General features: G+C 56.6%; 2 protein-coding genes across 5 annotated transcripts in view; both read right to left on the minus strand.

The window, feature by feature from the left end:
- The window catches only part of PLXNB2 (plexin B2), a 29,524-nt gene extending 27,763 nt beyond the window's left edge, over nucleotides 1-1,761 (minus strand). The window contains exon 1 of one of the 4 annotated variants that reach the window (XM_082850234.1): nucleotides 1,727-1,761. The gene's annotated coding sequence lies outside the window, so the exon portion shown is untranslated. Of the gene's footprint in view, nucleotides 1-860; nucleotides 895-1,726 lie in introns of those variants that run through there. The other 3 variants (XM_082850230.1, XM_082850227.1, XM_082850235.1) reach the window with 3 other exon arrangements.
- A 3,503-nt stretch (nucleotides 1,762-5,264) lies between these two features.
- On the minus strand, nucleotides 5,265-15,871 carry DENND6B (DENN domain containing 6B; the record flags this gene model as incomplete). Its single annotated transcript, XM_082849741.1, has 20 exons — nucleotides 5,265-5,387; nucleotides 5,469-5,543; nucleotides 5,686-5,788; nucleotides 5,894-6,003; nucleotides 6,340-6,393; nucleotides 6,486-6,575; nucleotides 6,675-6,739; nucleotides 6,870-6,935; nucleotides 7,049-7,143; nucleotides 7,236-7,331; nucleotides 7,414-7,536; nucleotides 8,054-8,109; nucleotides 8,374-8,436; nucleotides 8,525-8,604; nucleotides 8,726-8,831; nucleotides 9,379-9,459; nucleotides 9,899-10,011; nucleotides 10,619-10,661; nucleotides 10,733-10,771; nucleotides 15,710-15,871. The coding sequence occupies 20 exons, from the start codon at nucleotides 15,869-15,871 to the stop codon at nucleotides 5,265-5,267; spliced, it is 1,743 nt and encodes a 580-aa protein (XP_082705867.1).
- Nucleotides 15,872-26,357: the final 10,486 nt, after the last annotated feature.

A 26,357-nucleotide genomic window follows, 5' to 3' on the forward strand; every position in this document is an offset into this window, starting at 1 on the left:
GAGCTGCCCAGACTTGCCCGTCCCTCCCTTCTGGGGCTCTCAACCCACGGCCCCGGAAGTGGATCTCTCTCCCATGGCTGTAGCCTCCCCCAGCTCTAGCCTCCCCGCCCCCCTTGGGTGACTGGACGCGGCTGGATAATCCAAAATAATTCCTTCTTGGCAGGCGGCCGGCGGGGGAGGGGGGACTTGCATTCCAAACCCTTGTTTTTCTCTGTAACTTCCCTCCCCTCCTGGGGCAAGGAGCCCCTGGCCAGACCTCAAGCCTCCCCCTACCCGGCAGACGGAGGTGGGCCCCCTATAGGTACGGCGGGAAAAGGTGACAGGCCCAGATCTGCCGAGACCACCTGCTCGTCCTCAGTCTTCTCTGGGGATTCCTAAAGCTGACACGCCATAAAAAAACACCCAACAGGCTCAGCCAGGCCGATGCTGACCCTACCCTCCCAGGACCCTCACCTCAGAGCAGAAGAACGCCTCCCCCACACACACCCCCCGGCAGCTGTCCAGCTCTCAGACTCTCCCCTCTGTGCCCGGGGAACATCCCGAACGGGGTCAGGCTGAGAGCTCCCACCCCTGGGGGCCGTGCTCTCCCATCTCCACGGGGCCCCGCCAGGGTGTGTGTGTGGCACACAGGGGCTGCAGTTAGACATGACAGGGGCTCCCCAGGGCAGGCACGGAGAGCCCTCCGAGCTCCAGAACACTCCACTGGCTTCGGGGGTCAAGCCTCACCCCTAGTCTTGACCCCCACCACAGGCCCAGGGCACGGATAGAGCCCTTCCTTTCTTTTCCAAGTTGCTAGGAAGAGGAGGCCAGTGAAGTGGCAGGAAGCTCCGAGGCTCTTGGGCTCAGGGACCCCCTCATACCCGCCAAGCACTGAGCACAGATGGGGGGGACAGGCCCATCTAGGAGGGCTTCCTCCGGGAGGCTGCACGCAGAGGGGCAGGGTCCTGGCAGTGAGTAGAGACTTCCTGTACTCACTTCCTGGGTCCCAGAGTGTCCACCCAAACACCACACCAACAAACACTGGGAACTGTGGGTGCTGGCTCTGTGGCGAAGCAGGCCCAGGGCCACCAGGACTTGCCAGGTGCTGGTGCTGCTGCCAAGCCACCCCTAGTCCCAAGCGGGAGCCCTGCACCCGCCTTCCAGCCTGGCCAGGTGCAGACCAGGGGCTCCCAGGGTGGTCCTGGCTTATGCCCGCCTCACAAGTCCCCAAGGGGTTTGGGGGCTGCCAAGGCCTGACCGCGAGCCCCGCTTCCTGGGGAAAGCCGGGGCTCGGCCACCCCAGGAACCAAGGCTGGGTGGGCGCGGGCCTGGAGCTCTTGTACAACAGGGCCGATCCCCGCCCTGTGCACGGATCTCGGTGGCTGGAGGGGCAGCGGGCATGAGTAGGGAGGGAGGATCGGGAACGAGAAGCGGTCCGAGCGGCTCCGGAGGGACGCGGGCGGCGGGAGAGGGCGCGGCGCCCAGCTAGGGACCTTCTGCTGGGCCAGGCCCGCTGCCCTCGGCGCCGCGGGCCTCGCCCGCCACCTGGAAGAGCGCGAGGTGGGAGCGGCCCGGCCCCGGCCGGCCGGACGCACGGACGGCGGCCGCAGCCCGAGTTTTCCTCCGCCGGGCGGCAGTCGCCCGAGTCCCCGCGTCCCGATCGCCGCAGGCCAGGACGGAGCGGCGCTGACGGCGAAGCCCCCCACTGGCGCGGCCGCCCCGCGGGCCCCGTACCCCATTCCCGTACCTGCTTGTCTGCCGCCGAGGCTCGATGGCGCCCGTGCCGCGATCGGCGCTGCGCTGAGGCCAGCGCGGCTGCCATGGAGACGGGCCTTTGTGTGGCCGCGGAGGGGCCGGAGCGCGCGGGAGCAGCGGCCCCGCCCCCGGCGGGGGAAAGGGGGAGGAGAGGGAGAGGGAGACGGGGAGGAGAGGGAGAGGGAGAGGAGAGAGCGGGGGTGGGGAGGGAGAGAAGGGGGGCCCGCCTGGCGGAGCGCTCCCCGCGCGCCCCCCGCGCGCCCCCCCGCGTCCCCGGCGCCTGGCGGCCGCAGGGGGCGGGTACGCCGCGTCGCCGGGGAGGTTCGGCCCGGTTCGCGTCCAGGTTCGCGCCAGCGGAGCCCAAGTCTGGGCTCTAGGGGAGAACGCCTGCAAGACCGAGGTCCCCGGCACCCCGACCCTCCGACTGGGGAACATGCCGGCCACACTCCTACACTTTGGGCGGTTGGGGGCTGCTGCGCCTTGTCCCTCAACTTCCAAGGGGAAGAGGACGCCTGCCCTGGGTCCCCTCGCAACCCGTCCTTGGCCTCCAGCGCCCTCCTTCCCCCGCCTCCCTTCCGCCTCCCTCCACCCACACCCAGGGCCCGTCAACCCCTGCTGAAGTGCTTGGAGGCGGTGGTGAGACCGAGCCTCTCCCTGGGCATCCACCTCTGGACTAGAGCTTGCCCCACTTCTGGGCGCTGCAGCCCCCATCAACCCTGGTCCTGATGCCCCTGGCCACTCCCACCACAACTTGAGCAGAGTTGGGGACCCCTATGGGGCCAGCTCTCCTGTGTGTCCTGCTCCCCTCAGGACAGTCGGCAGTCACAAGCCCCGCTGTGCTGAGCAGCAGCTGGGGACCCAGGGAGGACGTGGGGCCATTCCCCAGCCCTAACCTGTGCTCCCACACTGGGACCCCCCTTCCTTGGGCACCTGCCCTCCACCCAGACGTTCTGTTCCCGGCAGATAGCCCACTCGTTCCTGCCCACCCCACCCAACCCGGGCCTGGGACCTGCCCCCGATGCTCAGGAACGCCCCGCTCAGATGAAGCCACTGGAGAGGGTCAACTCACTAGTTCTTTCTGCTACCCCCCTACCCCCAACCAGCCAGGCCACACCTTCACCCCTTTAGCCCTGAACCCATCCACAGCAAGGCCCACCCAACGCCCCACCAAGAGGACCCTAAAGTTACCAGGCTCTGATAGGGATGCCAGCTTTTTATCAGAAAAGGAAGTTAAAAGGCAAGTATCGTGTCACAGAAGGACATTTTAATACCAAAGATGTGGGAAGTCCACCATCGCAGACTAAAACGGAGTCTTTAAATAGAGTGCAGGAAGCTTGGGGGTGAAGACTGTCCTTCCTGTCCCTGGATCAGCCCACTGCCCTCCCACCCCCATCCCGGCCACCACACCAGGCCCACACACGATCCCCAAAAGCAGGCGGCTTCACATACTGGCCGCCGACCACAGCGCCCTCTTGGACCACTGGTTCCTGTCCGTCCAGGCCTCCTGTCCACGGGGCTCTAGTAGGTGGTGGGTCTGCCTCTTTTGATCTTCCTGCCCCTTCCTCCCTCCTCACTGCCTGTCCCCAGCCTGGTGGGGGGACAGAGGCTCAGCCCAGCCGGAGCTGACCTGATCCTGAGAGGGAACCCGGGGTCTTATGGGGGAGACGATGGAGTTGGCAGGACTCCACCCCCAGCCCGCACCCTCAGGCCCCTGTCTGGGCAGGGGGGTCAGGCTGTGAGGAGGAGGCCCCCCCCACAGCCGCAGGCACTCCAAGGGAGGGACCTCCTCCCACCTGTACCCTTCAGCTTTGGATTCCACCCTGGGCAGTGTTGCCCACTCTGCCAGGCGTCCCTCCCCCGACATCCCGCTGCACCAGTGTTCCCGAGGACAAGCCGCTGTGAGGGGCTGCTGCGTGGACTCAAGCAGTCCTCGAGGGAGCACGCAAGGACTCAGGGGAATCAGGTTGTGCCTTCCTGGGTCGATGGAGGCAAAAGTCCCTGAGGGCTTTGCGGAGGCCCCCTTGCAGCCGCTCCCCTGCAGCCCTCCATCACCCGCAGTCACCCTCAGAAAGCCAAGGGAAGGGACCATGCAATGTGCCGGGGCACACCCCTCACGGCCAGACAGCAGGGCAGACTTTCCAAAGTGGCACTGGGGCCACAAAGTCCTTCCTCACTCGAGGGCCTCCAGCTCGCCTCTCCCTCTGCTGCCTCGATTCTGTCCTCTGACTGCGGTCGCACACCAGGCCGAGCTCAGCTGTCTGCAGGCTGCAGACGCGCCGGGCTGTCCTAGGCAGTGGTCAGGGCCGGACAAGACGACGCTGGCAGCTCTGAGGCCAGCGCCTCTGTCATCTGGCAGCTCCACCGAACTCCGCTTGGGAGGAGTGGCTGCGTCACTGCTCCATCCCAGGACACGGACTGTGGGGAATCAGGAGAGAAGGGAAAGCCCCCCGCTCGGCCTGCCTCCCGCACCACATCGCTCAGCCAGGACTCAGCTCAGGTTGCCTCCAAGGCCCACGCGGGCATCTACGAGGCCTTGTGCCTCAGGTGAGGCACCTGGGGTTGGGTTCGGTGGGACTTACCCAAAGGCCTGCAGCTCTGGGTCCGCGCCTCCCCCCCTGCCCTGCCCCCCACCAGCTGCCACTGTGCGCTGAGCTGTGATGGTGCTGATGACAGCACGTGACTGCTTGGCCCAGTGCTCCAAGGTGTCATATGGGGGCGTGGATCCCTTCTGAGGGGCTTTCACTCCTTGCCGAGGAGCATGGTGCCCCAAGGCCGCGGGCCTGGTCAGGCTAGAGTCCAAGCCCCTCACTGCCTGTGGGGCTGCATGGACACGGGGGTGACTCGAGGGCCTGCCAGCCGACGAGCAGCAGCGCAGGGCAGAGTGAACGGAGAAGGTGCCCAGTGGGGTGTCCCTGGAGTGGAACAAAGACAATGCCCTGGACCCGCCTGGCAGCCACGCGGGTCCTGGCGGCATCCCAGCGAACCACAGGGCACAGCTCTTCTCCGGGCAAAGCGGCTTCTCCCCTCCCAAGTGATGACCGCAGGCGAGGTTCCCCCCTCAGCCCCCAGGCAAGACAGGCGGGGGGCGGGCTGTGTGAGGAGAGGGGTCTGCCTGTCAGCCGCCTCCTTCCGTCCTGAGCTGGGCAGCCTGGTGGGTCTAAAGGACGCATCAGATGCAACGCCTGGGCCTGCAGGGCTTGGGCAGATGGGCTCCTGGAGGGGTGTGTGGCCTTGGCCCAGATCAGATCAGCAGGGCTCACAGCCTGCCCCCCACCCCTGCCTAAGACCCTGGAGAGGGCAGGTGGGGCCCAGGGGGAGGGGAGGCTCTGCAGCACGTGATCCGCCAACAGTCAGGGGCCAGGCTATAGTTCCAAATGCCACCTTGTCTGCTGGGATGATGGTGGTGCCAGGTGGGGGACCAGGGGCAACCGGAAGCTTGGGTGGGGGAGCTCATGCTTGACTGGGGGGAGGGAATCTCGGCCAAACCCAGGCCCCGAGGGGCAGCCAGGCCCCGGGCCATGGGCCCCATCCTAGGGAGGGCACAGGACGACCTGCAGGTCCTTGGGCAGGGAGCCGACGACTGTCTCGATGTACAGCCGTGCCCGCTTCAGCGTCGCCTCCTTCACGGGGAGCTGGTGGCCCTGTGCCCGAACCTGCAGGGGCAGCGGTGGTCAGGGGCAGGCAACCTTCACATCTGGCTGGCCGAGGTGGGGCAGGGCTGGGAGGCATCTCACCAGCCTCTCCCGAAGTTTCAGGACCAGATCCACGACCTCCACCTCGGACTTGTCCTGCATCCAGATCTCGAGGTTCTGCGGGGACAAGATGGGACCTTCCATCGCCGAGGCTCTCGCCCAGCTCTGGGCCTGTGTCCGCCCCCCCTACACTCTCCTCTGGCCTCTGTGCGGGGCTCGCACCCCTCTGTGCTCTCCCGCAGCCGAGCGCCCCCCTCACCGCCTCACAGATGGCCTCGAGGTGCAGGGCCTCCAGCTTCTGGGCCATCTCTTTGTGCCGCTGTCGGTACCAGCCATCAAAATGGGGGGACTTGAAAAACCGCCTGTGGGGGGCAAGGGGCAGCAGGTGTGGGCTGACGCTGTGTGTTGAGGGATGGGCACGGCTACCAGCAGCAGGGGCCCCAGGACCCTACCTACTGTCCACCCACCTGTAGAGGCCCAGCCAGTCGCCCTTGAGGAGGCAGGTGAGCTGGGGCCCCGAGCGCTCCAGGCTACGCAGGAAGTCGTCCTGGCGGAAGGGGTGGATCTGGGGAGGGGTCTGAGACAGGGGCTGGGTGAGCCTGGGTGCTGGGGGCAGGCACGGCCTCGCAGGTCCCGCACCTTGGCTGGTCAGGACCTTCCCCAGGGCACTTGGCAGACGGGCCCCTTGTGTGTCCCCCAGCCCCCACCCTGCAGGGACAGATCCCAGGGTGACCCTTCCCAGAGAAGAGGGCCTCGAACCCCTCCCCCATCCGTGTGGCCCGCATTTCTCTTCCCTGTGAGGGCCACCTGCGGGTGTGGGGATGGGCTGGCCCCAGGGGCTCCTGCACACCCACGAGACACCCCCCCAAGGATTGGCATAGGGCCCAATCTCCCATCACGCCCTGGGCCACACCTTCCAGGGCGTGATGCTCTTCTGCAGGGGCATGAGGCTGGCCATGTAGTGCTCCTGGGGGGAAGGGGAGTGAGTCTGAGTCTGGGCCACAGCCTGCTGCCTGCCCCTCCAGCCCGGCGCCCTCCTCCCCTCCGGCCAGGCCCCACCAGAGGGATGATGAAGCTCTGCGTGAGCTCCAGGAGGTGCTGCCTCAGCACTGCAGTCTGCACGTCCGACGGCCGCTTCCTCTGCAGGCCCTGGGGGGCGGGGCGAGGGCTGAGCCACAGCAGGCCGGCTGCGCCGCCTTCACACACCAAGCCCAGCTTCCCCGCCCCCGGAGCACCCTCCAGCGGTACCTTAAGCAGTCGTCTGAGCAGGACCTTGTCTCGGTGGAGGAAGGTCGTGTAGGCAGTGTAGAGGCCTGGGGAGGGCAGAATGGCAGCGCGCTCCCCGGGGGCGGGGCACCCCTTCAGCTGTGCCAGCACATCTGCCCGCCCCACCCCGCCCCAAGGCGTGTCTCTGGGTCCCGGGAGGAGAGGAGGGGCACAGACCTGGCTTGGTGTCCAGGGTCTTCAGCCTTGAGGGCTTTTTCAGTTTGATCTGCTTGGGAAGGTCCCCTACGAGACACGCCCCATGGCCGGGCCTCAGGGTCTTGGTTCTGCCTCCGCAGGCTCAGACCCGGAGAGGCCCCGCGTTCCCAGGACCCTTGGGTGGAGGCCGGGGACCTCACCTGGCATCTTGGGCTCCCCGATGCGGAGAACGTGGGGCCAGTGCTGGAGCGTTTTGATAAAGAAAGGGTTTGTGACTCCCAGGACCACGCTTGGTCTAGAGAGAGAGAGAGAGAGAGAGGGAGGGAGGGAGGAGAGGCAGATGCAGGCGCAGGGCGCAGGGCGCAGGGCGGGCAGGGCGGCACTTACGGGGCCTGCGTGCGCGTCGTGAACTCCTTGAACTCGCTATCGTGGACGGTGAAGTAGGGGCGGTAGTCGCAGCAGAACTTGAGGGGCTGCAGGCAGCTGTGGGGCGGGACCCGCAGGGACAGTCAGTTCGCAGGGCTGGTCCGGGGCCCCCGGCCCCTCGCGTTGCCGCCCGACCCACCTGGTCAAGGCCAGCACCATCTCCGAGGACACTGCGGGCGAGGGCGCCAAGACCAGCAGGGGCTCCCCAAGAAGCATGAGCTCCCACAGCAGCTGCACGTGGGCCAGCACGGGCCGGAAGCACCTGGGCCGGCGGGGGCGTTGGGGAGGCCGGGTGGGAGGCTCCCCAGCCCTTGCCCACCTGCCCCGACCCAGGCCCAGGCAGGCCCTGTCTGGGTGAAGGCTGGGCCTCACTCCAGAGGAAGGCGGCCGTGAGGCCTTGTGAAGATGCCTGGCCTCGCACCCCCGCCATGCCTGAAACCGACAGCCCTGGCTCCCGCTGGGCCCAGCACAGGGCCAGAGGGTCTCCAAAGGTGGGGTCCTCTGATGGCCCCCCAGAGAGGGCCCCTCTGGCAGCATCTCTCACCACAGCTGCTCCCTTCCCTGCTCCTGCCTGCCAGGACCTGACTTCCTGCCCACGGTGCTCACTTCCTCTGGGGGCAGACATCGGGGCACCAGGCCCCTCTTCTGCAGACTCTCCCTCTCAGAACGGGCGGGGGGTTAACTCCTGATGTCCCCCAGCGCCCCCACCCCGATGGGCTGAGCCCCGTGGGATCACTCATCACCTACCGGGGCAGCAGGTGGTGGCCTGCCAGGCTCACCTGAACAGGTCCAGCTCATGGACACTGGTGAGGACGACCGGGGCTGGCAGCAGGTTCTGAGAGGAAGGGGGGTGGGGTCAGGCCGGGGGGAGGATGACGCCTCACAAGCCCCGAGCAGCACAGGTCATGCCGGGAGAGTCCCGGGGGCCGCAGTCCCTACCCACGTGCCTCCCGGCGCCCCACAGCCCTGCACGGAGACGCAGGCCCTGTGTCTGGGGTCTGGCCACCCCCCAGTAGGTGAGGTGGGGAGACCCAGGCAGGTGGGAGGGTTGAGGGTTGAGGCAGGTATGGGGCCGTCAGCCTGGGAGCAGGGCGCCCACCTTGTGGCTGCACTGCTTTGGAGGACCGGATTCAGGCTTGTCTGCGCTGGATGGGATGTGCACCTATGGGTGAAGGAAGCAGCTGCCAGTGGGGCCGGGTGACGTGTCGACACGCACTGGGGCCGTCCCACCCCAGCCAGGCAGCCCTCACCTGGAGGACGACTCCCATGACAGGCAGGTTCAAGGTCTGCCCCGGCACAGGGGCCGGCCACTGGTCAATCTCATTGCAGACTGTGAACACAGGTGGCCAGCGTCAGAAGCCTGTCCTGGAGGAAGCTGCCCGCCGGAGCCACCAGGAGCTACAGCTGGGATGATGATGAGGCAGCTCTGGCAGCGCCTGCCGGCCACTCACCCGCTTCCAGGCAGGGCGCCAGCTTGTCGAAGTACTCGGGGGCAACCAGGCTCAGCAGCGCCTGGAACAGCCGGACGAAGGGCAGGCGGGACACCAGCACCAGAGACTGCAGGGCCCAGGGCTGGTGAGATGTCGCCCCAGCCCCTTGGGACCCTGCAGGGACCCCTGAGGCCCAGCTCATCCAGGGTCGCCCAGGGCGGGGTGTCCCACCGACTTCCCAGGAATGGCCTGACCTGGGACTCCAGGCTATTAGAAAACCCCAGGCCTTCAGAGGGAAATGCACGTGGGCCAGGATCGTGGGATGGTCTCCCCGGGGCTCAAGCAGCCTTTGCTTTTGGTGTCTGAATTCAAGACTGAAGTCGTCCTAATCTTGAAAGTGTGACGAGGGCCCCCCTCCTCCCTCAGCGAGGAGCAGGGAGGCCTGGGCTAGAGCCGGGGCTGGGCGAGGGAGGGGCAGCGGAGCCTGTTCTCCAGAGGCCGCCCCCGCCCCCAAGTGGCACGGTGGCCCCTGCCCAGGGCCAAGTGGCTAGGGCTGCTGAGGGGTGGGTGCTCCTGGAGGCTCAGGACCCCCACACCCCAGACCATCAGCCTCTCCCGATGGCTGCTGGCCCCCAACTCTCAGTGGGGCTACCCCAGAGCAACCAGCTGCTCACCTTCTGGAAGTAGCCCCTCTTCACAGAGCTGTCCTTCACCTGCCTGAAGTACACGTAGCCAAAGTAGTGTGCGGGCTCCCTCTGGAAGGAGGGGTGTCAGCCAGGCCACGCCCACTGCTCACCTCCCACCCGCCCCCTCGGACCCCCACGCAGGCTGCTGCGTGCTCTCCCCAGACCGGGATCTGCCTGGGAGTCACGGCCCGGAAGGCAGGCAACCGCTCTCCAGGGACATCTCCGCAGACACAGTGATGAGCGGTTCAGGGGCCCAAGAGCACCGGCCTCTGCACACCGAGCCACGCCCTGGCGCACACGTGGAGCACAGGAAAAGCCCCAAGGACCCTGGCAAGTCCTCAGAAGTGCCGGCCCACCCCCAGTCGAGGCTGGGGTGCCGGGCCTGGCCTGCGGCAGTTGGAGACCCTGCTGGCTGGGGCTGGCCAGGCGCCTTGAAGGGCCGCTCACACCCGCCTGACCCTGGCCTGCAGGGGCAGGGGAGGAGTGCTGGAGAGGCAGCCCGGCTCACCTGCAGAGACACGGGGGCCCCACTGTCACAGTGCCTGTCATCCGTGTGCCAGGGGCGCCTCTGCCCTCCACACTGACGAATGCGGAAGCAGAACTGAGTATCCCCGAGGCAGCCTGGGGAAGAGGTGGTCCCCTCACGCTGTGTCCGGGTTGGGCTGGAGCCTCTCCTGCCAGCATGTGGGGTGGGGGGCCAGGGAGGGGGCGAAGCCCCTGCCGGGCTGCAAATGCCTCAGAAAAGCCCAGCCCTCCGGTTCTGTGTCTCCCGACAGAGGTCCCCGTGTCTAGATTCCTGCACCTAAGGGTTTAAACTCAGCACACAGAGAAGCACAGCCACAGCCCCGCAGCGCGTGCACTGTGGGCAAGCACAGGCCGGGGCTTGTGTGGCCCGGCGTAGCCTGCCCGGGGAGGAAAACCAGGCCGACCCGGACACCTGAGCCCTGGAGAGAAGCCGAGGCCAGGACCCAGCTCCTGGTGACCCCTCTGCTGGGGTGAAGGAGACCAGACCCCACTGCCCAGAGACACATCTTTCCGCGGGAACCGGGGAAACCGGCTGCCGCGGCGTGGGGCTCTGGCTGTCTCCCTGGAGCGGGAAGGGGGACCGGTGCTTACAGGCTGTGCAGGCCTGGCCGCAGGGGCTCTTGGGCAGCCTCATCTCCCTCCTTCTTCTTCTCCCCACAGCCCCAGAGAGACACCCAGACCGGGGCGGGGCGGGGTGGCCTACCTGAGTGGGAGTCGGGAAAGGACAGGTAGCAGATGCTGCTTTTCTGAAACACAGGAAAGCCAGTGAGGGCCTGCTCCCCAGGTGAGGTCTGCTCCGGAGAGGGCTGGGACCCACCTCCTTGTCCGTGAGCTGGAAGTCGCTGGGGTACACCAGCTGCGGGGGACACAGAGTACTCGGTGACATGGGCTTGGCAGGCTTGGTGCTGGGCTGCAGGTGTGTCCCCCCCACCCCAGCACTGTCAGACCCTCTGGCTCTCCCCCACCTCTGGCTTCCTGCTGACCCCTCCTCCTCTCTTCAGGGCTCCAGCGCCCTGCCCTACCTCCCCAGGCCCCTCTCGGCCCGAGGCCACTCCTGGCCCCCATCCTTCCCTTTTCTCGGCCAGTGCACAACTGGGTGAGCTCCTGGACTCCCTTCTCACACCCCTCGCCCTCAAGGCCACTCGCCCAGACCGGGCCTCCCTGCCCCACGTCCCGACAGTCTGTCCCCAAAGCCTGCTCTCTCGCCTAGAGCGGATGCAGGGCCCTGCCTCCTGGCCCCCACCTCCTGTACCCTCTCAGCGCTCCGAACCCAACCCCACCCAGCCAGAGGGTCTTAGGCTCTGCGGCTCCTCTGGGCCTGCTCTCCCAGACGGCCTGGCCAGCCTCCCCATCCCGTCTTAACTCAGATGTTGCCTGACACTGGCACCCCTGCCTCTGAGCATCTTCACTCCCACCCCTGCTAGTCAGGGGTCCGGGAACTTCTGGCCTGCTCCCCGCTTGGAGTGTGACCCCTGGAGCACCCAGGCCCCTGGAGTGTATGGTGAGCGTGACCAGCTGGACAGGCCCTACCTGGGAGACAGGCCACACTCTAGGGGAGCCAGCAGCCCTGTACACAGGCAAATGGCCAGAATGGATTTCTTTGCAGGAAAGGAAAAAGGCAGGGAACCTCCAGAGCCCTCACTCCCTGCAGGCCCCCAAGTGTCTCCTGGGGACCTGGTGCGCCTTGGGCATCACTGCTGCCCTGGCCCGTGCTCAGGTGCAGCAGGACGGCTCTCCCAGGAAGCGGCCATGCCGGGAGCCAGGAGCTGAGGGCCTGCATGCGTGGCCCCCTCCCACGCGGAGGGGGGCCTGGGTTTTGGCCGGCGTGGGGCTTCCTCTGGGGTGCCTGAGCCCCCAGGTGGTAAGGTGCTGTGCCCGGGGCTCGCACTGTGTGATCATGTAGCTTCTGTCTTTGTTTGCTGCTCTGGGCCTCTTCTGTCTCCTCCGCTGCCACCCAGTGTCCTAAGGACAGGGACCGTGTCCCAGGCACTTCCCAGCCCCTGGCAGGGAGCAGACCCTCACCGGGTACCGTGCAGTCGCACCTCGTTTATCACATTTGCTTTCCTGCGCTTCACGGATGTTGCATTGTTTACAAAATAAAGGTTTGCAGCAACCCTACAGGTGCCACTTTTCCAGCAACACTTGCTCACCTTGCATCTCTGCATCATATTCTCGTAATTTTCACAACACCTCAAACTTTTTCATTTTTTTATTTGTTACAAGGTATCTACATTGTTTTTTAAGATATAATGGTGTTTCTTGCATACTTAATAGACTCCAGTCTAGCGTAACCGTAACTTTTATATGCGCTGGGAAACCAGCCAATCTGTGTGACTTGCTTTTCTGCAGTGCTCCGGAACCGAACCTGCAACATCTCCAAGGTGTGCCTGTATTTGTGGAGTGCGTGAAAACATGTCTCCAAAGAATAATGGAACAGGTGGGGCATGTGGAAATCTCAAGACGTCAGCTAAGGAGGCACCAAGAAGGAAGGGCCAAGAGGACGGAGGGGAGCCAGCCAAACAGTATTTGTCTGTGGGGCGGACCCACAGGGGTACCTCGAGATGGCTCCAAGAGAGGAGGGGCCGCAGGACCACTCGGGCCCCTGCGCGTCCTTGCTGGGAAGGGCAGAGGAAAGGCGGGTGCCTGGCAGCTGGCAGGGCCACGATGGGCCCTCGGAGCTGAGGTCAGGGGTCTGAATCTGGTCTGCAGTCACAGGAGTTTTGTAGCATCTGAGCAGGCTCCACAGCCATGCCCAGGGCTCCAAGTTCACTGTTCACAAGCTGGGAGCAGAGATGGAGGGACGGCCCTGCCTGACTGAGGAGAGGAATGGAGCGGACCCTCAGAGAGGGGCAGAGGGCGAGGGTCTGCCGCACGATGAACCCTGTCCCCTGGAACCACAGGGGTCTTGTCCTTTCCACGGGAGCCAGTCTGCAGGGGCTGCAGCTCCTGTAACCAAGTCGCCCCTGAGGAAGACAGATGCAGCGAGCCTCGCCTTGCTGGAGAAGGTACGTCTAGGAAAGTGCCTCCTGAAGGGTGGTGTGGGTGCCCTAGGTTCCCAGAGGCCGAAGCTGCCTTTTTCACTCTCTTCTCACTGTGTGCAGTGTGGCTTCCAGAGGCTGTGACACAGGCCGTCAAGGGGAACTGACTGAAGCTGACGTGAAGATACAGCGGCCTTCTATTTGGCCTTTAAAAAGGGACGTAAAAGTGTCAAATAATGCCATTCTCCTCACTGAATTTGTTTCTGAAAATGGTTGTTTTTGTGGAAATATATATATTTTTAAAGTAAGTAAATAAATATTTATTTATTTTCGGCTGCGTTGGGTCTTCGTTGCTGTGCGTGGGCTCTCTAGTTGCGGCAAGTGGAGGCTACTCTTCGTTGCAGTGCACAGGCTTCTCATCGCAGTGGCTTCTCTCGTTTACACATGGTATCCGTTGTTTTTTAAAATGGATTAATAAGCATTTTTAATTTTTCTGTTTTAACTTCTAGTATAGGAAACCTCGATAGATACGACGCACATAAAAAGCCCCTTGGGGCCCTCAGTACTTTTGAAGACTAAAAGGGTCCTGAGACTGGGCAGTGCAGGAGCTGCAGCTGGGAGGATGTGGACACCTGGGGAAGGAGGGACCCTCTGGGCCCCGGGCCGCAGTTCACTGCATGGGCTTCTCGGGTCAGCGGGGATACCAAGAGGAGAGTTTCCAAGGGCTGAGGCAGCAGAGCCAGGCCCTTTGCTCAGCGGATGTGCACAGCCTTGCCCACTCTCCCCTCATGTCTGATCCCTGCCTTGCCTGCAGGCTCCAGTGCACCCACGTGGGTGGGACCCCCTCAACATACCTATGCGCTCTAGGGGGTCCTTACCCCTTACTCTCTGCGTCTCTCGCACAGAACGTGAACTCCTGGTGGGCAGGGCCCTGTCATCGCATGCAGCTCTGTGTCCATGTGTCCAGCACCAGTACGGTGGGGCCTGGCTGGTGGCAGTTGCCCAATACTTGATTTATTGAATGAGTGAATGGTTGGCTCCTTGCCTTTGCTTTCGCTGGCTTTTTGGGGGGAGGGGTTACCTGAAACAGCCCCCTCTCCCCTGCCCGGCTGCCTCCTTCTCATCCTCCAAGATATGGCCAAACCCCCCTTCCTTCCTCTGAGCTGTGTCTGTCCAGGGAGTCTCCGTGATCCATGAGCTCCTGGAAGGCAGTCCCTGGGTCTTCCATCATGTCCCAGTGCCAAGCACAGTGCCAGCCAGAGCCTCTGTGGTGCTCGGCCAGGCCAAGCCCGGAATAAGCAAGCGCAGGGCAGATGCTCCATGAGTGATTGTGGACGCAGCTGAAATGACCGCTGATCTTCCTCATGATTTCCAGGGGAGAGGAAGAAAGATAAGATGCAAACCTGATGAGCGTCGTGTGGTTGCACTGCCCGACTCCTGCACAGACTTGATGATTAGTATGGGCCGTGGGTCCCCCCAACACTCCCTCCCTGAGCTATACAGCCTCAGGAAAGCTCAGAAGCCCAAGCACGTGGAGCCTTTAACTAACACGTTCTTGCCTGAATGGTTAAGTCCTAGAAAATTATACATGAGAATGCCTTAAGGAAACAGTAGACTCTCTTGTGATTTTATTGGGAACAATTTGGGCACCAGCAGGAATGTGGGCTCTGTGACGTTAGGCAAATCACCTCACCTCTCTGTGCTCAGGTCCCTGCGTCAAGTTAATTTGGTGCACCACGTGGGGACAGGTGTGGTGGAATGTGGTCTCCACAGCGAGCTGGGCAGTGTCCGCCCTTGCTGTTTGTTAGGACTTGGGCTTCCCACAGCCTCATGGAGTTCAGCAAGGCCTTGGAAAACACCCTCTCCCCCTGACGCTGGCTTTCCAACGATGGCTGCTCAGCCTCATCTCAACCAACTGCAGTCACGGATGCGCCACCTCCTGGGTTCTCAGAAAGTTCCTTCTGACAGCGTGCTGAAGCGTACCTCACAGCCTCCCCTGCCCTGGTCAGCTCCATGGTCTATGTCATGGCCTTCAGGGCCCGGAGAAGACCGTACCCCCAGGCCTGCATTACTCCAGAAGGCCTTCCTCCCTGAGTCTGTCATGTTTTCATCTACACCCACGCGGGTGGGGGTAGGGAAGAGCCTTGCAGGTAGTGGGGACACCCCAGGCTGGGGGGGCTGGGGGCAGAGTCTGTGAACAGAAAGATGGCTCTTGGGTCTGGTTGTGACCCGCAAAGGGTCTGGATCAGACTCTAAGTGAACAAGGAGGTTTCCAAAGATTTAAGCAAGAGAGCCACAAATATTGGACTTGGGGGTACAGTAGCAGTGGTAATGAATCTGACAGCCCTGCTGTAGGTGGAGCTGTCAGCCTTGTTCCCGGATGGGATGTGGGGTGGAGGGAGGGGAGGAGTCAAGGGTGACCCCTGGGATTTTGGCTGGAGTAAATGAGGGGAGAAGGTATCATAGTGTGGGAAAGGCGGGGGAGAGGAAGGGAGAGGAGACAGCTTTTTACTGGGCGAAAAATCAAGAGTACCACTTTGGGTATCCGAAGTGCAGGGCTCTTCACTCCTCCACCCCAAAGGGCGGTCTTGGCAACTTAACTTTTTTTCTTCTGCTTGGGAGCGCACCTTTCAGGAAGTGACAGGTGCAGGGTTTCTGAGGAGGAAGAGGCCACTTGGGGGGTCTGTCTGCCCGAGGGTACCTCACCTGCGGAGGGATTCCCGCCGCCCCTCGGCGATGCCTGAGCCACACTAGCCGGCGGCGACAGAGCAGGACCCGCCCTCCCCGGCCTCCCCCCGGCCCGCTGCCCCCCTCACCTCCAGCGCCTGGCCCAGCTCCAGGTCGAAGGTGACCACACACACGCACTCCAGCCAGGCCGAGAAGCGTGCCCAGGGTGCCCCCGGAGCCCGCGCTCCGCAGGACGGCGCGCCGAGGGAGCCGCGAGCCCGGTGGGGCCCGGCGCCCGACCCCTGCTCCATGGCCCCTGCTACTGAGAACGGCCGCGCGTTGCCGGGGGAACGGCCCGAGGCGTTGCCGGGGGAACGGACTGGAGGCGGTGGCCTGGGCGCGCCCGGACGGCTCCGCGGAGCAGTCGAGCGGCCGTCTCAGACCAGAATGGCCCGGACTCGGCCTCGCACGCCCCTGGCGGCCGGAGGACCGCCGTGCGGTGGAGCGGCGCGGAACCCACCAAAGAGAAGGGACCGCGCGGGCCAGAGCGGCCCCAAGCCTGGAGGAGGGACTTCCAGCGGGGCGTGTGAGCCCGGGGGAAGACGGGTTAAGGCGGGGTCGCGGTTCCCGGGGACACCGTGAGGACAGGCGAAGTAGAGACTGCCGGGTCCCTTACCCGGCCAGCTTTCCTAACCGGATTTCGTCGTTACGAGCTCCCATTCTACCAACTATCACACACAGATTCCAGCGATTCTGGGAGTCCCTCGAGTTTTCTCCTTTGGGTCGCCTCCGGGTATGGGGTCCTGCAGAGAGCTGTCACGTCCGGGGTTCGTGTCTGACCACTGGGGCATCTTTGTTTCCAATGACTGGTCGTCAGTGCGTGCAGACCCGCCCGCGCCAGTCCCCTCCTCGCCTCTTGCGTCCAGCGCTCTTCCAGATATTTCCGGGCCCCCTCTTGGGCTGCCTTGCACACTGTCCCAGACCTGTCTGTCGAAACCAGACACAGCGTATAACACACATAATTCGAGCCACCTGTGCCGTTTTATTTTCTGCTGCGGCGGCGAAGTGTGGCTGGGGGGGCGGGCAAGCCCCCCTCCCTCTTTGACGTCGCATCTGCCTCCAGCATTCCTCTTGGCAGAGCCAGGCACCAGCCCTTGCTCCTCGAAATGTGGCCGCAGAGTCCCCCCCCCCCGCCCCCCGCAGCATCACACAGCCGATCATGGAAGGGCGACTTTGGAGCTGAGACAATAACTTAACTGACACGCTATATATATTTTACGTTTTTTTTTTTAAACTAAAGCTCCCTACTCCAAAGTTAGGCTAGGCTAGGCTAGGTTGGAGTAACAACCCTCAAGTCTTAAGCAGGTTTTTCACTGTGCATGGACTGGTGGGAGAGTCAGGTAGCTCTCCTTGACTTACCTCTGGAACACATGGCCTCCTAGGTCATTGGCAGTGGAAAAGGGTTTAATGGAGGCCTGCTAGCTATTAATTGCGTTGGCCGACAACTGATATCTACAGCACTTCTGCCTACAGTCCATAGGCCAAAATGAGTCAGAGAAGGCAATGCGATAAGGGAATAAGAGAAACTGGTAGTTGCCACACTGCTGGCTTTGAAGATGGAGGAAGGGACCATGAACCAAGGAATGCAGGCAGCCTCCAGAAGCTAGAACAGGCAAGGAAACGATTCTCCCCTAGAGCCTCCAGAAGGAATGCAGTTCTGCTGACACCTTGATTTGAGCCCCGTAAGACTCATTTCAGATTTCTGACTTCCAGAACTGTAAGATAATAAGTGTACATTGTTTTAAGCCATTAAGTTTGTGGTAATTGTGCTAATACATACAATATGCAGCCTATTCTGTCTGGTTTCTTGCACTTAGCATAATATATTTTTTTTTTTTTTGCGGTACGCGGGCCTCTCACTGCTGCGGCCCTTCCCGTTGCGGAGCACAGGCTCCAGATGCGCAGGCTCAGTGGCCATGGCTCAGGGGCCCAGCCGCTCCGCGGCACGTGGGATCTTCCCAGACCGGGGCACGAACCCGTGTCCCCTGCATCGGCAGGCGGACTCTCAACCACTGCGCCACCAGGGAAGCCCATTAGCATAATATTTTTGAAGTTTATCCATGTTGTTGTATATAGCAGTAGTTTGTTCCTTTATATGAATAGTGGTTCATTGTCTGGATACGTGACATTTTCTTTAACCTTTCACAGTGGAATTATTTAAAGAAACCTCAGTTGAAGCTGGAGCCAGGACAGGTCGTTAGGGTGTTCTGTCATGCCCACCGTGCATCCGCAATTACCAGAAACAGGAAGACAGGTGCCTCTACTCTCTCTCCATCAGGAGGAAGAAACCCCTCCGGCCCAAGGACATCCCAGCCAATCAGAGACTGTCACAGCCCAAACAATAGGAAGCCTCCAGGCTCCTCCAGCGGCCTCTAGTTAGCACAGTACCTCCCAACTGACCCCTTTTCCCTATAAAAGCAAACTCCCTTTTCCTGTTTTTTGGATTTACTTGTAGTCTGCCATAGTTTCCACATCATGAATTACAGTTCCTCTGCTATTCCTGAATAAACTTGCTTTTGCTGGTGAAACAACTGGCTATTATGTTATTAGAGTCAACACACCAATTGATGTTTGGAACGTTTCCAGTTTTTGCCTGTAATAATGCTGCTGTGTACATTCCTGTACAAGTCTTTTTGTGGACACCTGTTTTAACTTCTCTTGGGTAAATACCTAGGAGTGAAAGTATTGGGCTGTATGTTCAGTTTATGTTTATAAGAAACTGTCAAACTATTTTCCAAAGTGCTTTACAATTTGACGTTACCACCAGCAATGTATGAAGGTTCCAGTTTTTCCACATCCTTACCAGCATTTGAAGTTGTCAGCCTTTTTAATTGTAGCCATCCAAGGGGTTGTGTAGTGACATGTGGGTTAATTTAGAATTTCCCTAATGATGACTGATGTTGAGCATCTTTTTTATTTTAATATTAATTATTCGGCTGCACCAGGTCTTAGTTGCAGTACGCAGGATCTTTGTTGTGGCATGTGGGCTCTTAGTTGTGGCATGTGGGCTCTTAGTTGCGGCATGCGAACTCTTAGTTGCGGCATGCCTGTGGGATCTAGTTCTCTGACCAGGGATCGAACCCAGGCCCCCGGCATTGGGAACGCAGAGTGTTAACCACTGGACCACCAGGGAAGTCCCTTGAGCATCTTTTCGTGTGCCCGTAAGTCATTTGTATTACCTTCTTTGGTGAAATGTTTATTTAAATCTTTTGCCTCTTTTTAAATTGGGTCATTTGTCTTATGAGTTGTAAGATTTTTTAAAAATATATATTCTAGACTCAAGTCCTTTATCAGACATATGATTTAAAATTTTTTCCTGGTTTGTGGCTTGTCTTCTATTTTTCTTAATGGCATCTTTTGAAGAGCAAAGGTTTTTTATTTTAATGAAGTCTAAGTTATGAATATTTTTCTTTTTGGTAGTATGTTTATGGTCTCATATCTATAGAGTCTTTTCCTAACCCAAATAATTTCTCCTATGTTTCTTCTAGAAGTATTTCACCTCTCAGATTTAGGGCTGTGATCCATTTTGAACTAATTTTGGTGTATAGTGTGAAGTAACGGTTTAACTTTTTTATTTTTGGAATGTGGATAACCAATTTTTCCAATATAATTTTTTTAAAAGATATTGCTTGGGGGACTTCCCTGGTGGTGCAGTGGTTCAGATTCCATGCTCCCAATGTAGGGGGGCCTGGTTCGATCCCCAGTCAGGGAACTAGATCCCACATGCATGCCACAACTAAGAGTTCACGTGCCACAACTAAGGAGCCCGCCTGCCACAACTAAGACCCACTGCAACCAAATAAACAAATAAATAAATAATTTTTTAAAAATCGTTGTAAGTCAAAGACTGTCTCTTTAAAAAAAAAAAAAGATATTGCTTCGGAGTTCCCTGGTGGCCTAGTGGTTAGGATTCCGGGCTTTCACTGCCACAGCCCGGGTTCAATCCCTGGTCAGGGAAATGAGAATCCACAAGCCGTGCAGTGTGGTCAAAAAAAAAAAAGATATTGCTTCCCTATTGAATTGACTTAGCACCTTTATAAAAAAAAATCAATTGATCATATTTTTGCTACTGTGTTCTATTGATATATATGCCTATCCTTATGCCAATTCTACTCTGTCTTGATTATTCTAGATTTATAGTACATTTTGAATTCAAGAAGTGTGAGTCCTCTAATTTTCAAAACTGTTTTGGCTACCTCAATCCTTTGCACTTCTGTGTAAATTTTAGTGTTAGCTTGTCAGTTTCTATTAAAAAAAACGACCATCTGCTGAAAAATTCACTGATAATGCACTGAATCTATTGATCAGGTTTGGGGAGAATTGCCATCTTGGCAATACTGAGTCTTTCTTTTTATTTTAAGGAATTTTTTAAAACTAAATTTATTTATTTATTTATTTTTGGATGACTTGAGTCTTTGTTGCTGCGCGCGGGCTTTCCTCTAATTGCAGCGAGCGGGGGCTACTCTTCGTTGCGGTGCGCGGGCTTCTCATTGCAGTGTCTTCTCTTGTTGCGGAGCAGGGGCTCTCGGTGTGCAGGTTTCAGTAGCTGTGGCTCGCGGGCTCTAGAGCACAGGCTCAGTAGTTATGGCGCACAGGCTTAGTTGCTCCGCGGCACGTGGGTTCTTCTCGGACCAGGGCTCAAGCCCGTGTCCCCTGCATTGGCAGGCGGATTCTTAACCACTGTACCACCAGGGAAGCCCAATATTGAGTCTTTTAATCCATGAACATAGCATGTCTCTCCATTTATTTAGGTCTTGTCTAATTTTTCTCAGCAGTGCTTTGTAGTTTTTATTGCAGGGGAGTTGCAAGATCACCCCCAGATTTGATGATTTGTAGGAGGACTCATAGGACTCAGCATAGAGTCATTTTCATGGCCATGATTTATTACAGGAAAAGGATACAAGGGAAAATCAGCAAAGTGAAAAGGCTCATGCGGCTAAGTTTGGGGGAGACCAGGTGCCAGCTTCCACGGTCATCACGTAGTTACACAGGACAAACTTAATTGTCCCAGGGAGTTGTGACAATGGGTGTGAAATGTTGCCAACCAGGTAAGTTCATCAGAAACTCAGCACCCACGGTTTTATTGGGAACTTATATTTATTTCCTAAGGCTGCTGTAACAAACTGATACAAACCTGGAGACTTCAAACAACAGAAATTTGTTCTCTCACAGTTCAGGAGGCCAGAAGCCTGAAATCAAGGTGTCTGCCTGGTTGGTTCCTTACGGAGGCTCCGAGGGACAATCTATTTCAGGCCTCTATACTACCTTCTGGTTGCTGCCAGCAATCCTTGTAGGTTTATCACTCCAATTTCTGTCTCTATCTTTACATCGCTTTCTTCCCTGTGTCTTCTCTCCTTTTCTGAGAAGGATACTTGTCATTGGATTTAAGACCCACCCTGATCCAGGATGATCTATCTTGAGATCTTAACTTAATGACATCTGCAAAGACCCTTTTTCCAAAGGTCGCATTCACAGGTTTGGGGTAGATGTATATCTTTCGGGTGGGGCCACTGTTCAATCCATTGCAGGGCTGGCCAGATAGGCAGTCTCTGCCTGGTGCCTAACAAAATTCCAGGCACCCGGAAAGAAAGCAGATTTCAACATAAGTCATATTGTCTGGCTCAAAGAGCCACTCTGATCATTTCCAGGGATGGTGGGAACCTCCCCGAAATCCAGGTTCTCAGATGCCCGTCAAGGGCTAACTGTGTAAGCAGGGGTTTTATTTGTTTGTTTGTTTGGTTTTTTGGTAAGTTGTTAGCCTGCTGCATTGACTCTTTTCTGTATGCACTTCTTTTGTTATATTTATTCCTAAGTATTTTATTCATTTTGATGCAGTTGTAAATGGAATCTTTTTCTCTTCCTTTCCTTTTTTTTTGGCCACACCGTGTGGCATGTGGGATCTTAGTTCCCAGACCAGGGATTGAACCCAGGCCCTCGGCAGTGAAAGTGCGGTGTCCTAACCACTGGACCGCCAGGGAATTCCCTGGAATTTTTTTCTTAATTCCATTTTCAGACTGTTTGTTTCTAATTGTAGAAATACAACTGTTGTTTGTATATTGATATTGTATCCTGTGACCTTGTTAAACTAGTTTATTATTTCTAGATTTTTTTGATAGATCCCTTAGGATTTTCTAAATAGATGATCATGTTATCTGTGAATAAAGACAATTTTGCTTCTTCCTTTTAATCTGTATGCCTTTAATTTTTTTCTTGCCTCATTGCACTGACTAGAACCTTTAGTGCAATGTAGAATCATTTCAAATATTTCTTCTGTTTCTTTCTTCTTGTTCTGATATTACCATTATGTGTATGTTACACCTTTTGTAGAACACAAGTCCTTGGATGTTCTGTTTTGGGTTTTTTTTGCGGTACTCGGGCCTCTCACCGCTGTGGCCTCTCCCATTGCGGAGCACAGGCTCCGGACGCTCAGGCTTAGCGACCATGGCTCACGGGCCCAGCCGCTCTGCGCCACGTGGGATGCTCCCGGACCGGGGCACGAACCCGCATCCCCTGCATCGGCAGGCGGACCCTCAACCACTGTGCCACCAGGGAAGCCCGGACGTTCTGTTTTTTTCTGTATTTGTTCTCTTTGTTTTGTTTTTGAAGATTCTATTGAGATATCCTCCAGTTCAGAGATTCTTTCCTCAGTGTTATCCAGTCTGCTAATAAGCCCATCAAAAGCATTCTTCATATCTGTTATGGCGTTTTTTATGTCTAGCATTTCTTTTCGGTTCTTTCTTAGCATTTCCGTCTCTCCGCTTGCATTGCCCATCTGTTCTTACATGTCATCTACTTTATCCATGAGAGCCCTTAGCGTATTAATCATAGTTGCTTAAACTCCCGGTCTGATAATTCCAACATCTCTGCCATTTCTGGTTCTGAACCTTGCTCTAGCTCTTCAAATTGTGTTTTTTGCCTTTTAACTGTGTAATTTTTTCCTGATAGCCAGACATGATGTACTGGGTGAAAGGAACTGCTATAAATAGGCCTTAATAATGTGGAGGTGAGGTGTGGGAGAGGAGACGCCTTCTACGGTCCTGTGATGGGGCCTCAGTTCTTTTACTGAGCCTGTGCCTCTGGACTGTGAACTTCACAAGTGTTTCTCAGTCCTTTATCTCCCCTTGGTTGGGACGGGCTGCCCAGAGAGGCTGGAGCTGGGCATTTCCCTTCCCCTGGTCAGTTAGGCTCTGATAACACCCCAGCAGGTCAGGCTCTGGTTAACGAGTTTCCCTTGAGCGCAGCCTTGTTAAGGAGAGCAGAGTGCTCTGTCGCGGTAGGAGATGGTTCCTTCCCTCCCCCTGCAGAAAGCTTGAGGGGGCTTTGCTGATATTTACTTGGGAACCTGCTCAGGCTCCAGGGGTAAATCTCACAGTATTGTGTGGGCTCCCTCATGACTGGGTGCCCCGGAGTTTTTAACTCTTAACAGTTGCTGACTTTGAACCTCCCGAAATTCATCAGTTACAGTTCATCGCCCCCCTTGCCCCGCACACACAGGTTCTCAGGCCAGTTTCTCTCATGAACCTTTGCTCTGGTAAGCTGTGATGACTTGTATTCACCCGCCTGTCTCTCCTACCTTGGGAGCAGTGGTTTGCTCTGTGTCCTCCCTTCTCTCATAGATCCAAGAAGAGTTGCTGATTTTTCAGTCTGTTTAGCCCTTTACTTCTTAGGATGGATTGGTGACTTCCAAGCTCCTTGCATGCAGAATCCTGCAGTGTAGAGCTGAGGTAGTGAATGCAGACACCCTTGCCTCATTTCCAATCTTTAAAAAGCATTACATCTTTCACCATTAAGTCTGATGTCAGCTCCAGACTTTTCCTGGATACCTTTTATGAAGTTGAAGAATTTCCCATCTAGTCCTAATTTGTTGAGTGTATTTATCTTGAACAGGTATTAAATTCAGTCAAATGCCTTTTCTGCAGCTATTGTAACAATCCTGTGGTTTTATCCTCTATCCTATTAATATAGTGTATTACATGATTTGCGTTCTGGATGCTAAACCAACTTTGCATTCTTGGGATAAAGCCCACTGGTCTTAGTAGATAAGCCTTTTACATGTTGCTGAATTTGGTTCTTCGTTCCTGTTGACTTGAGTGAACATCTTATGTCATTTTCTTTCAGCTTGAAGAACTTTCTTTAGTATTTCTGGTAAGGCAAATCTCCTAGCAATACATTTTCTGTTTTGTTTATCTGGCAATGTGTTTATTTCACCTTCATTTTTTCTCCCAGCTTCATTTTTGAAGGATAGTATTGCTGAGTATAGAATTTATTCATTGACAGGTTTGCTTTTTCCTTTAACACTTTGAGTATGGCATTTACTGCCTACAGCCTCCATCATCTCTTGGGAGAAGTCAGCTATTCATTGTATCATTCTTTCCCTTTATGTGATGGGTCACTTTTCTCTTGTGGCTTTCATGGTTTTCTTTGTCTTTGGCATGCAGGAATTTGGTTATGGTGTATATAGGTGTGGACTTCTCTGTGTGTGTGTGTTTTAAATTTATTTTTGGCTGTGTTGGGTCTTCGCTGCTGTGCACGGGCTTTCTCTAGTTGCGGTGAGCGGGGGCTACTCTTCGTTGTGGTGCGCGGGCTTCTCATTGCGGAGCACAGGCTCTAGGCGCACGGGCTTCAGTAGTTGAGGCACGCGGGCTCAGTAGTTGTGGCTTACGGGCTCTAGAGCACAGGCTCAGTAGTTGTGGCGCATGGGCTTAGTTGCTCCGCTGCATGTGGGATCTTCCGGGACCAGGGACCAAACCCGTGTCCCCTGCATTGGCAGGCGGATTCTCAACCAGTGCGCCATCAGGGAAGCCCACTTCTCTGTGTTGATCCTACTTGGTTTATGGAGCAGTAGTCTTCTGATGTCCCAGTCTGTGTCCCGCTGCACCGTTGGGGCTCTTGAAGAGAAGAACAGGACAGAACCAGAGTTCCTCCTGTTCTGACTGTGCTCCAGGGGCACACTCATTTTATATCAGAGTTTTACATTTTCTAATTGACTGGTGAATAATTTTGCATTTGGTGTTTGTAGTGATAGAATTTATTTTATTTGGTCGTTCTGTGCCTGAAATACTGAATTCAGCCTGCTTTGTTCTACCTGTTCTGTGCACACTATAGGCAGTTTAGAAGAGAACACTGTTAAAGAGCTGTACCTATCAACTACTTCTTGTGACCAATTACAGAGAAAAGGATTGTAGTAGCTTTGCACATTTTCTCTTTGCATATATAATATAGAAACTAACCATTTTGTCCCTTCTGCTTTCCATTTTTTAAAAATATACAAGTTGGGATTGACATATATACACTACTATATATAAAATAACTGAAAACCTACTGTATAGCACAGGGAACTCTACTCAAGGCTCTGTGGTGACCTAAATGGGAATGAAATCCAAAAAAGAGGGGATATATGTATATGTATGGCTGATTCACTTTGCTGTACAGCAAGAAACTAACACAATATTGTAAAGTAATTATACTCCAATTTTTAAAAAATTTGAGTGAGATGGAATAATATATATTATACTGAATAATAACAAATTTACTTTAAAAATATATAAGTTGTCAGAAGTTAACTTTACTATTTAGTTTTTTTTAAAATTAATTAATTTATTTTTGGCTGCATTGGGTCTTTGTTGCTGCACGTGGGCTTCCTCTAGTTGCGGCGAGCGGGGGCTACTCTTAGTTGCGGTGCGCAGGCTTCTTACTGTGTGGGCTTCTCTTTGCTGTGGAGCATGGGCTCTAGGCACGCGGGCTTCAGTAGTTGTGGCACATGGGCTCAGTAGTTGTGGCGCACAGGCTTAGTTGTTCCGTGGCACGTGGGACCTTCCCGGACCAGGGCTTGAACCCGTGTCCCCTGCATTGGTAGGCGGATTTTTAACCACTGTGCCACCAGGGAAGCCCTACTATTTAGTTTTAAGAGCATAATAGAGTATTCAGTGGGACAGTGACAGAATTTGAGGAGTAATGAATGTAGCCAGTGACAGATACAATGACTGCTGGGACTGTACATATGCTCATTTGGGGGAAAGTGAGAATTTCTTCACTTGCAATAAGGATGGATGTACCTTGTTAGGTGAAAATATAGCATTGTTTTGTTGTTGTATGGAAGTTCAAATATGCTTGAAAGGCTGCATACAGAAGCTGACTTTCCAGAAGGTCGGACTCTGCCCATTTTCCACTTACTGCCTCAGCTCCAAATCCACTTCTCTTTGCCTGCTCTGCAATAATGGAGCTGGATCCCAGAAGCATTTAGCAGGGAATGTTTTGTCCTTTCTTGAATACAGAGTTCTTTACCCCTTTATAATTAATTCCGTTATTAGTAATTTTAAAAAAATTACTTATTTGGTTGCACCAGGTCTTAGTTGCGGCAGGCAGGCTCCTTAGTTGTGGCATGTGAACTCTAGGTTGTGGCATGCATGTGGGATCTAGTTCCTTGACCAGGGATCGAACCTGGGCCCCCTGCTCTGGGAGCACGGAGTCTTACCCACTGCACCACCAGGGAAGTCCCTCAGTAATCTTTATATCAAACTTTCTCTGAAGTCACTGTGTGCTCTCTGTCCCCTCATTGAACCCTGACTACTGACACAAGGAGGAAAAACCAAACAGGGAAAGGGGCTGTGAGTGTGCCCATGTGCATGCATGTGTGTGCATGTCTGTCTGTGTATGCATGTATGTAGGTTTGAGATTTGAAATAGGAAGGCCAGGGAAGTCCTCACGGAGAAGGGGACAATGGAGTAAGATGTAGGA

The sequence above is a fragment of the Leucopleurus acutus genome (genome assembly GCF_964270905.1).
Source record: "Leucopleurus acutus genome assembly, chromosome: 11".
NCBI lineage: Eukaryota > Metazoa > Chordata > Mammalia > Artiodactyla > Delphinidae > Leucopleurus > Leucopleurus acutus.